We start from the raw sequence: 12,231 nt of genomic DNA, 5'->3' as shown, positions 1-12,231 counted from the left end.
AAAAATATATATATTATTAGATTCTCACAATGAACTCTTTCATTTGATATTAGGGAATGCAATCCCGCATGAGGAATTCAATCCCGGTAGTCAGCGGGATTAATATTCTCAGTCCCGCTGGATCCCGGTATTTGCGGCATTCCGCAAGTTAGTATGCAATTTTACGAATTGGCACTTGTGAGGAGAAAAGGAGAAATCAATAAAACTTGTGCCTAATTCGGGCGTACATTACAGCCCTAGGTCGAAATTTAGGATTTAGGTACGGACCGCATCGCCTAAGTGTTATTACACAATAACACCTTTAAAGAGCAATTCTGACGAAATGTCCTTTATTTGTTGATATTACTGGTATAAAATACGCCCATTTAATGCTTTACACAACTTGCATTTAGCATTCTGCGAATCTTCCGTCTTCAATAAATATTTCCACACACAGCGAAAGTTTCCTAGTACTGCTGCCAGTACTTTGAAACTCTTTATACGCCGTCTCCGCCAATACTTAACAGTATTTCTGTATTGTGTAAAAATATTTATTTAAATAAATAAATGTTAATTTTTGAAAATTTAATCATAACAAATATTCGTTACTTAAGGTCGTTATTACAATTACAATTTCAAAGTACCTAGCAAAAAATAGACAAAGTCCGGGCCTTTGGGCCACAAACATTACATATGTATACCAAATTTCAACTTGATTGGTCCAGTAGTTTCGGAGAACATAGGCTGTGACCGACGGACAGAAAGACAGACAGACAGACGCTCAGTGATCTTATAAGGTTTCCGTTTTTTTCTTTTGAGGTATGGAACCCTAAAAAGGGGTCATTCCAGTGAGACGTACAGTTTCAGCTGCTAAGAGATGTGCATTTTACCTCAAGTCACATTAATAGGTATAATTAATTAAGTGTGAGCCATAATTGGAAAGATACACACATATTACCTATATTGACAAGTAAATAAGAACATATCGATAAAAGAAGGTTCCCTATTTAGTTTTAATTCATCACCGCATTTGTATCATTTGGCCAACTCAGTATGGATCAATTAAAAGATTATACAAGGTTTTATAAAAAGCTTACAATTAAGAAACTAACCTCTATTCTGGTCGAATACTAGGTAGTGTAACTTGTTTATATCCTGGATAGAAGTGAGATCGATTGGTAATAAAAAAAAGTTATCGAAATTGACGATTTGGTGGCTGACAGAATTCTTTTTCCATAATCTGTAAATGTCAATAATGGTTAATAACAAGATCAGATAGAGAAGACTAGCCTATCAGCACGGGGTAGCTTCCCTCAGTGTCCTATTTAAAAAATCAACCCTGTAATGCCTCTTTATTAAGACTAGCACGAGGCCTAAGAAATAAAATGAATAATGAACACGTAAGGGCTTTGCTGGAAATTTTATTTGCACCAGCATGAGATTGTAGCGCTATTTTAATTGGCGCCAGTCCACGTATCCAATCGCGTGCTATCATTAAAGTGTCTTGGGGTTATTCTAATAGGATTATCAGCGAGTTAAAAGTGATGTTTGTGGTTGTGCTCCAAAGTAGCAGTAACAACTTACGAAACATTCCTTAAACTGGTGGCATTATCATTAATTTGGATATATTTAGGCAGTATACATTTTATTGATCAACGCTTCATGAAAATTCTGGTAAAATATGAGTCATTGTAGGTACTTACACAATGTACGAGTAACAAAAATACCAAACGGCAGTTGAGCATTTGACAGCAGCATATGGTACCGGAGCGAAAGCTTAAACTAGCTCAGATAAATAGACTAATGTTGATTTCGTAGATTTTAGAGATTACAGAATTATACATTTACTGAATAACCCCGATACACCTTAACAGTTTAATATCCGCCACTTCGTTTCCAGGTTCTGCAATCCTATTGGCTGGAAAACTGGTCGAGTTGGGAGACCAAGTCAACGGTATGCAAAGGACTCGTAATAACGAGTCGGATTTTCATTACACCTCTCATTCTATTTATGTGCGTGGTAAGTGTACGACATTTCCGCCGGATATTAAGTATGTTTAATAGCTAGACGTCTAAATTCCTCTTGGTTAGCCATCAGTTAGTACCTACATAAATAAATACAGATATTAGGAACCTCTTATAGACATAGCAAATTTGACTTTAATTGGACAAATCGATTGTATATTCGCCAACCGGCAATAAAATTCACTTGGTCGTTATGTACCTATTACTCGTGAGTATTTGCACGAACATGATGTAATTGAACTTACACATAAATGAGTTTTCATTGTACATTATTTATTGTACATATATATATATATATATATATATATATATATATATACCTATCAATCATTTCGAAGCGGCTAAGGGTGTGCTCAAAATACCACCTGTTTTGGTGAAAGTAATTTTTTTTTACGTTGTCTTGTTTCTCACCACTCTGTCACGCTTGTATTGTATTTCTCTCTTCTATCAAATAAAAAATTTAAACCATAATTTCATTTCGTTCAAAAAGCTCAGCTCCGTCACATTTTTTGGGGACAAAAAACAAGACAACGAAAAGAATTTTGACTCCGTTACCTAAATATGATATTAAGTCATAACATAACGAGACATACTGCAAATCGTTCTACAATTAATAGAATTACATTATGTAACGAAAATAATAAATTTAATCACAGAATATCTTTACACGATGCAATCTCTTAAATTGTAGACGAATACGGGTGATTGTTAAAATTCTTCTTTATGTTTAACTAGCTGTGCCCGCGGCTTCGCCTGCGTGGAATTCGGTCTGTGTCAGTAAGCGGCTAATTCACCCCTAATTTATCTCAATGTCCCCTGGAGACGGAACTTAAAGTAAAGTTGACAGATGGATACGCTAGAGGACTGTAGTCCAGATAAAATATTTTACAATTAGGTACCTACCACCAAAGATAGATATTACTCCGTAATAGATGGATACAGTCTAAGGAAAAAACGTGCCTCGAAAATCACGAAAATTTTATTCTCGATCAGAGGTCGCTACTACCTTTTGCCTACTCTCGTATAGAGGGCGTTGACGGTTTCGTTTGCTATTATTTAACAATTTTAACGCATATCAGTGAAAGAACATGGGACAAAATAATAAAAAATAATTAATGCAAATAAAAAAAATCATTTATCCATATTTAAATACACTTTATCGTATTTTTATAAATCTTCATTTTTAGTTTTAAAGTGTGTCGATAGATGGCAGTGAATTTACTGTGGTTACAAAATTTACTACGAGAAAGATTCGATTTTTTTCGGGAAGGCATGGTAACGCGTAAAAGTCCCAAATCGTTTGACATTTACTGAAAAAAGTTTTTTTTTTAAGTACCCACCTTCGTGACCATTATTAAGAGGAAAGGGCACGGCCGCTTCTCCATGCAAACGCAGTCTCCATTTTTTGGATAAAAACTACCCTATGTTCTTCCACGGGACTCAAACTATCTCTATACCAAATTTTATCTAAATCGGTTTAGCGGTTTAAGCGTAAAGAGAAATTAAAAAAAGTTTTTTTCATATTTTTTGTGTTTTCACTCGGGAATGGTGTCATTTTGATATCATAAATAAATTCGGCATACCCGATTTATACAAAAACGATACCTAACTTAGCCTAGTAGCTAAAATGATATAGTTATCAAGATAAAGTTTTTAACCCCTTTTTCACCACCATGGGGGATGAATTTTTAAAAACGCTGAAATAATTTTCTTGCTTTTTAATATAATAACGTTTTGCAAAGTTTTAAGTTCCTAGCTTAAAATAAAATTTGCACCCCAAGACAAACTTTCATCCCCCTTTCATCCCCCTGAGGGGTTAAATTTCCAAAAACGTCAAAATTAGTTTTTTGTAATCGTCTAAGAAGTTTCAAAGCATTTGTAATGGATTCAAACTTTCAACCCCCTTTTAACCCTGTTAGGGGACGAATTCTTGAAAACGCTAAAATCGCTTTTCCTGTATTATAATAATATGCCCATTATACAAAGTTTCAAGTAACGCACTCAAAAAAAAAATTGATCTTAATACAAACTTTTAACCTCTATTTCACCTCCTTAGGGGATGAATTTTCAAAAACGCTGAAATTAGTTTTCTTGTATTTTAATAATATATCTTCTTACGAAGTTTCAAATTGCTAGCTTAAAATAAATCTTGACCCCCATACAAACTTTCATCCCCTTTTTAACCCCCTTAGGGGTAAAATTTCTCAAATTTTTATAGCCTATAACCTGGCCGTGGATTTTTTCGCCAGATTAGTAAAGTTTGCATCAAAATCCGTTCAGCCGTTTTCATTAGTTGCGCGGTCAAATAAACAGACAAACAGATAAACAGACAAACAGATAAACAGACAAAAATTCTAAAAACTGTTGGAATGTGTTCTGTTATCGATTCTAAGTATCCCCAGCCAATATTTTTTCGAATATCTTCCATGTACAGACTTTCGACCCTCTTCCGCTTTATTATATGTATAGATAGCTGTGCCCGCGGCTTCGCCTGCGTGGAATTCGGTCTGTGTCAGTAAGCGGCTAATTCACCCCTAATTTATCTCAATGTCCCCTGGAGACGGAACTTAAAGTAAAGTTGACAGATGGATACGCTAGAGGACTGTAGTCCAGATAAAATATTTTACAATTAGGTACCTACCACCAAAGATAGATATTACTCCGTAATAGATGGATACAGTCTAAGGAAAAAACGTGCCTCGAAAATCACGAAAATTTTATTCTCGATCAGAGGTCGCTACTACCTTTTGCCTACTCTCGTATAGAGGGCGTTGACGGTTTCGTTTGCTATTATTTAACAATTTTAACGCATATCAGTGAAAGAACATGGGACAAAATAATAAAAAATAATTAATGCAAATAAAAAAAATCATTTATCCATATTTAAATACACTTTATCGTATTTTTATAAATCTTCATTTTTAGTTTTAAAGTGTGTCGATAGATGGCAGTGAATTTACTGTGGTTACAAAATTTACTACGAGAAAGATTCGATTTTTTTCGGGAAGGCATGGTAACGCGTAAAAGTCCCAAATCGTTTGACATTTACTGAAAAAAGTTTTTTTTTTAAGTACCCACCTTCGTGACCATTATTAAGAGGAAAGGGCACGGCCGCTTCTCCATGCAAACGCAGTCTCCATTTTTTGGATAAAAACTACCCTATGTTCTTCCACGGGACTCAAACTATCTCTATACCAAATTTTATCTAAATCGGTTTAGCGGTTTAAGCGTAAAGAGAAATTAAAAAAAGTTTTTTTCATATTTTTTGTGTTTTCACTCGGGAATGGTGTCATTTTGATATCATAAATAAATTCGGCATACCCGATTTATACAAAAACGATACCTAACTTAGCCTAGTAGCTAAAATGATATAGTTATCAAGATAAAGTTTTTAACCCCTTTTTCACCACCATGGGGGATGAATTTTTAAAAACGCTGAAATAATTTTCTTGCTTTTTAATATAATAACGTTTTGCAAAGTTTTAAGTTCCTAGCTTAAAATAAAATTTGCACCCCAAGACAAACTTTCATCCCCCTTTCATCCCCCTGAGGGGTTAAATTTCCAAAAACGTCAAAATTAGTTTTTTGTAATCGTCTAAGAAGTTTCAAAGCATTTGTAATGGATTCAAACTTTCAACCCCCTTTTAACCCTGTTAGGGGACGAATTCTTGAAAACGCTAAAATCCCTTTTCTTGTATTATAATAATATGCCCATTATACAAAGTTTCAAGTAACGCACTCAAAAAAAAAATTGATCTTAATACAAACTTTTAACCTCTATTTCACCTCCTTAGGGGATGAATTTTCAAAAACGCTGAAATTAGTTTTCTTGTATTTTAATAATATATCTTCTTACGAAGTTTCAAATTGCTAGCTTAAAATAAATCTTGACCCCCATACAAACTTTCATCCCCTTTTTAACCCCCTTAGGGGTAAAATTTCTCAAATTTTTATAGCCTATAACCTGGCCGTGGATTTTTTCGCCAGATTAGTAAAGTTTGCATCAAAATCCGTTCAGCCGTTTTCATTAGTTGCGCGGTCAAATAAACAGACAAACAGATAAACAGACAAACAGATAAACAGACAAAAATTCTAAAAACTGTTGGAATGTGTTCTGTTATCGATTCTAAGTATCCCCAGCCAATATTTTTTCGAATATCTTCCATGTACAGACTTTCGACCCTCTTCCGCTTTATTATATGTATAGATTACAAAATAGACTTGATGACAAAGGGTCTAGCAGGCTAAGCGAACAAGAAGTGCCCCCAACGACGGATTTGGTCATTCTTTCAGGTGGTGTACTGGCAGGTCCTAAGAACACTCTACGCTTAATATCAGTGCTCGATCTTCTTTTGTTTTCGAGTTATTCAGGATAATATAAAATAATCAGCGTATCATTGAAAGTGTCATATTTTGTGTAAACTGTTCAAGTTAGATGAACCAAACAAAATTATATTTAACAATAATAAAATAGACTACAAAATGCATATTTTTAACTTGCATAATGTCCACTTCATTATTTATAAAAAAAACATTTTTTTTCTTTTATTTAAAAAAAAATTTTTTTTCTTTTGTTAAAAAATATTTTTTTTAAATAATGACTTAAGGACATGATGCAAGTTAAAATATGCATTTTGTAGTCTATTTTATTATTGTCAAATATAATTGTTTGGTTCATCTAACTTGAACAGTTTACAAAATATGACACTTTCAATGATACGCTGATTATTTACATTATCCTGAATAACTCGAAAACAAAAGAAGATCGAGGACTGATATTAAGCGTAGTGTTCTTAGGTCCTGCCAGTACACCACCTGAAAGAATAACCAAATCCGTCGTTGGGGGCACTTCTTGTTCGCTTAGCCTGCTAGACCCTTTTTATTAATGGTATCAATCGATTAGATTTGTTTTTGGGATCAAATGTCTATATAGGACCCATTGCATTAAAGCAAGACAAAAGTCAGAAATGATAGTCAAAGTCCGACAGTCGTACTTCACTCGCAAAACGCTCCACACAAAATAATAAGTGAACGTGACGTCAAGGTCACTGAGAGCCCATCTTGAATGTATGGAAAATAACTAAAATTGCGATTTTGTCGGAGAAATATTGCGTTTATGCATATAGTTGCTATATAATCTTGGATAAAATGCAAGGAATCGAATGGTAGCTTATTTTATTCCTTTTTGAGAGTTAAAAAAAACTTAAAATTTTGAAACTTCTAGATCCTGTATTTTTTTATCACATCCATGTCTTATACGAGCAATTCTTGTATATATGTATATACATATATTTCGGGGATCTCGGAAACGGCTCTAACGACTTCGATGACAATTGCTATATGGGGGTTTTCGAGGGCGAAAAATCGATCTAGCTAGGTCTTATCTCTGAGAAAACGCGCATTTTTGAGTATTTATATGTTTTTCGAGCGAAGCTCGGTCTCCCAGATATTATTTTAATATCCACATTACTGTGATAAATTTCTCATTTGCTATCTATTTTACTAGATTTTGTTATAAAATTCAACATGTGAGTTCATCCCTATTAAAGTGTAAACTCCATATAACGTCACTCCCTATAACGTCGACATTTATTTGGTTGGCTATATACAGTGTGGAAAGGATGAATGGGCCCTGGAGGGAAACTATTATTGAAAGTACTCGTACCTCAAAACCTTAAGTTAGCTCATTTTGCTTAAAGGAAACATTATTTTATTTTTGAAAATAAACAAAACTGCATTCAAAGATAAGAAGAGATTTGAAGAGATTGCAGTAGGTAGTAAGCAAGTGCTCTGTGCCCTGTGCCTCCCGCGCCCAGACAAGCGCAGCGATACAATCAGCACATATTTCGGTACAAACGGCTCACGTTCCAGGCAGCCCCGTGCCAGTGCCACCGTCTCGTTAGCCACTACCAGATACCGTTCAACAAGCTGATTACCCACGCCACCGCCTACTTCGTATTCCTGGCCCTAGTCTTCTATATATCTAATCAAGATAAAGCGAAACAGAAACGAGGACCGCCGAATACTGGTTCGTGCTTTATTCACTCTCGCTATGAGATTTGTTGTCAAGATTATCACAATTAATTGTTAGGAATATTGTAGGTCAACGATTAGCGTTTGAGTTGGTACTGTTAGCGTTACTCGTCAAAATCGATTTAAGTTATCATAACATATTTATTTTATTCTTACCTGTAGGTAAAAAACTTTACTAAAGCCCTACTTGTGTGTAGTTGTGTACAGTTTGTAAAAAAATCGCATAAGTTTGATGTATGCATACTGCATGTAGGATGATTATGTCTTCTGTTGACATGTGTCTATATTTTCGATGTTCATTCCTTAAATACATATAGTTTTGGTAGCACGTATTTTCAATGTTATCCCGTTATTCCCGTAAGTAGTCCCATATTTCACAATAAGCGTAAGAAAATTTTATATATAAATATTTAATATAAGTTGTACTCGTATTCATAGCTTAGTCATTGAATTTGTCAACTGATTGCGTGATTTGATGATGATGAACTGTAGGGGGCAGCACAGGAGCCGTCAGATTTTTCGATGTAGCCCACAAGATGGCAGAACCTACTTACTATGCACAAGAAAATGTACGAGAACGGTAATAGATTTCAGCACTTGCTTTGGCGTGAAGTGTCAATGTACATGTTTCCGATTCAGGCCACAAGATGGCAGACCCTCCAACGCGCACGGCCCCTATATTATGCAAGAGGGAGCTTAAGTAAAGTTTTTAACCTATACCTGCTATTTTGTTCGAAGCGCTATAAATATTATAAGGTCAACCGGGGTAATTGCCACTATGGGTATTGAGTCTATTATAGAGTTATTTTTTAAACAACATTAGTTACTACAGGGATCCATCTAGAGAAAAAGGCCAGAACTAATTGGACAACACGTAACATAGAGGGCGTTTTACCGAATCTTATTCAAATAGTTGGCTATTTTGAGAATTAGTTTCACCCCAGACCTACACAGTGTTTACAAATCCGTTTACATCCTTGTTTTTCTTTAGATATTTGGTAATATTTGGTAATAAATATGCTCAATATTAATTAACTGAGACATGAAAACACAATTTGTATTAATAATACATTTGTTTTGGAAAAAAAATCATGATCGTTTATTTGCATTAAACAAATCTTGTTTTTGCCATGACTGGCGTACAAATATTACTACTTACTTACTTACTAACTAGCTAAACTATGTCCAAGAGAATAAAGCTAAACTTACACACTACGATTATTCAGTAGCAGTTCTGTACATGGGGGTTTTCAGAAAAAACGGTACTATTTACTTTTTTCGAAATACGATCACCTTTTGGGTTATTTAGACTCAGAATCACGAGTGCTGTTGAATAAGACAAAGAAAAAAAGTATCCCCGGTTTTTCATACAAATTTTAAGCGTCAGTTTTGTCACGGTCCATACAAAATGTATATGAAAATGAACACATTTTCATGACATAATTGTCATTTTTTGGGACATATTTTTTTTTCTTTTTAAATCGATAGTCATCGTGAGTGATTCTGAGTAGAAATAACTCAAAAGTTGATGGATTTCGAAAAAAGTAAATGGTACACTTTTAAGTGAAAATGCGCACATGATACATTTTGAAATACATTTTGATACCATTAATGAATAATTAAAATTAAATTTTAATTAACAATTGATTATATATTCATCTACAGAATAGTAACAATTCTCAATTAAATGGTTAAACAATGTTTTTTTTAATGTCTATGCAATTCTTTAAATTCATCAGATAGGATATGAAATAATTTGATAGTAGACGTTTTTTCTAGATAACGCTAGTTTAGTTATAGGTAGAAGCAATTTATTTCTATGCGTCCCTCTCTTGGAGTGGGTTGTGATATTATCAAAAAGTGACTTGCCTATAAGTTATTTTGTGGTTACCAGTTACTTGCGGAACGGAACTTGCTTCTTGTTTGCCAAGCTTTGCAATATAAGTAATAGATATTCCAGTTTTTTTTTTTACCAGAAACACTCGCCCACACATAAATAAAACATCTTTATTTTTTATATTCGTTTTTTAATCAATGAAAAAGTTTCACAACATCTGGAAATTAGGTTTGGGTAAATGCGTCCCTAATTTGTAAACGCAATTAAATTATACTATTTTCTACTTGAAGTTGTTAATTGCTGTTTTTGACCCCTTGTACTCGTATTGATTATACCTTCTAAAATACTGTATTATGAACACGTTTCATGAGCTTTAAAAAGTCTTATCATAATTGTTTATACATTATTTTAAAAAGACGCATTTTGTCCAACTGGCACAAAGGCGTCTTAATTTCTGTTATTTAAAAAAACCTCTATATATTTTAATTATAGTGCAACGAAAAAGTTACTTCACAAATTATCTTGGCAAAGAGTTGTAGAAAGCACACAGCAAAAGAAAGTTTCAATACACTGATTAAATACTCGTATTTCATAATATGGGTTGAAGGAGAGTAAAAAAATATTAAAAAAACAGTTACGCATTTGCCCCGGTTGACCTTAATCGAATTTGCAATATTAGTGTACTGTTTCTTTCTCTACGTGGTAGGTAAATGATTATGCATTCCTCACTCACTAGGACTCAATTTTATTTGACCGGCTTTTAAAAGGGAGGTTCTTAATTCAAACTTTTTAATCGAGTCGGGTCAGTTGAGGAGTGTCTTTTCAAAAGGGCTTATTTAAGGCCTTTAAAAAAGGGTTTATTTTTGTATGGATTTCATAGAGAAATAAGCCCTTTTGAAAAGACACTCCTCAGTTCATCAAGGGAGTTGATGACACTGTTAGTAAAGTAGAACTGCTGATGAAGATCATGAGTCCTATAGTATCTATTACTTAAAGAGCTTACTAGATGGCCGTTTGCGCATTTTTAGGTATATACGTACTTATACGTACTCAATATTTTTTACCGATACGCTTGTCTTTCCAATGTTTCCAGGAGCGGAGACGACGCTAATGCTCTTTGTGCTAGGCTACGCTTGGTCTGCGCTGCGCAAGTGCGTGGTGCAGGGCGCGCGACGCTATTTTTCTTACGCTTGGAACATCTTCGACCTCACTATGCTCTTGCTCTTTGCACTTACTTTTGCTTTTTGGGTTGCTGCCAAGTATGAAACTGTTAAGGAAAATGAGGAACTAGGTAAGTAAACCAGGAGACCATAATACTGATGGATCTACCCTTGAAGTGTATCTATAATATAGTCAGGGTCAGGTATCTATGCAGCTGCTTGTAATAAGGTGTATGCGAAGTGAAATTTATTTTGGGATTCGCTAATAAACCCAACAGGTTTTGTTATTAATAATATAATGTAAAAGATTAATGTAAAACTTTATCCAGGTAAACGGAGACTTATCAACTTGTTTTTGACAGAACGAAAATATTGGAACCAACATGATCCAACCTTACTGGCCGAGGGCACCTTCTGCCTTGCGACCATTTTTGCTTTCTTCCGACTCTTGTCATTTTGCCAGCTTAATTACCATCTTGGACCACTTCAAGTAAGTGAAGCTTACTGACGCATAGGTAAGAATGACCTTAAGATCCGTAATAAGTAGGACTGTGCTGCAAACTAAGTTCATGTGAGTTACCTACACTTTAAATTTTTAATCGTATTTTAAATTATAGTGACAAACAAGTGTACATACAATCCGATTGTAATTACATCAATCTTTCACAGGTGTCTCTAGGAAAGATGACTGTTGATATCTATCAGTATTTAAAAGTGTACGCAATAATAATAAGCGCATTTGCGGTAGGTTTGGCTCACTTCTATCAATATTACGATGGCATGGTTTATGAGGACGAAGCTGGGATGAAAACTGTACAGGTTCCTTATTTAACTTATATTTCTTTTTTTATTCATATTTCTTTATTGCTATCATGTTTATCAAATACAGGTGTTTTCATATAATTAATTGGTTCTACTTAGGTTCTTAAAGTAGCATTCCTTCGTCCTGTGAAAGTGTTTTCTTCTTGTTATAAATGTTATAATACTTATCGTGTTTAGTAGAAACAGGTTTTAGTCCACTGGAAAGACTATGACAGATATCTACGTAGCTAACTAGGAAAGACCCGCTAAATAAACGCCTACTCCTACCGGCAAAATTGAAATGTTAAAATGACCAAAACGTTATACCGTAGTATGGAAATATGAAGTAGGTATAGCAAAGGAATCTGTTGTGAAATGTTACGAATGGACGAAGTT

The 12,231-nt window shown here is 34.3% G+C and overlaps 1 protein-coding gene across 1 annotated transcript in view; it reads left to right on the top strand.

Annotated features, from left to right (window-relative positions):
- The window catches only part of LOC134753783 (short transient receptor potential channel 4-like), a gene marked incomplete at its 5' end in the record, with an annotated part of 35,759 nt that overhangs the window by 15,573 nt on the left and 7,955 nt on the right, over positions 1-12,231 (top strand). The window contains 5 exons of the mRNA XM_063689723.1: positions 1,880-1,999; positions 7,876-8,032; positions 10,968-11,165; positions 11,397-11,524; positions 11,704-11,853. Coding sequence (XP_063545793.1) covers positions 1,880-1,999; positions 7,876-8,032; positions 10,968-11,165; positions 11,397-11,524; positions 11,704-11,853 — 753 coding nt within the window. The remainder of the gene's footprint in view (positions 1-1,879; positions 2,000-7,875; positions 8,033-10,967; positions 11,166-11,396; positions 11,525-11,703; positions 11,854-12,231) is intronic.

Source organism: Cydia strobilella, chromosome Z (genome assembly GCF_947568885.1).
Source record: "Cydia strobilella chromosome Z, ilCydStro3.1, whole genome shotgun sequence".
Taxonomy (NCBI): domain Eukaryota; kingdom Metazoa; phylum Arthropoda; class Insecta; order Lepidoptera; family Tortricidae; genus Cydia; species Cydia strobilella.
Note: the sequence above shows the minus strand (reverse complement) of the source record. Positions and strands in the feature narration are given on the sequence as shown.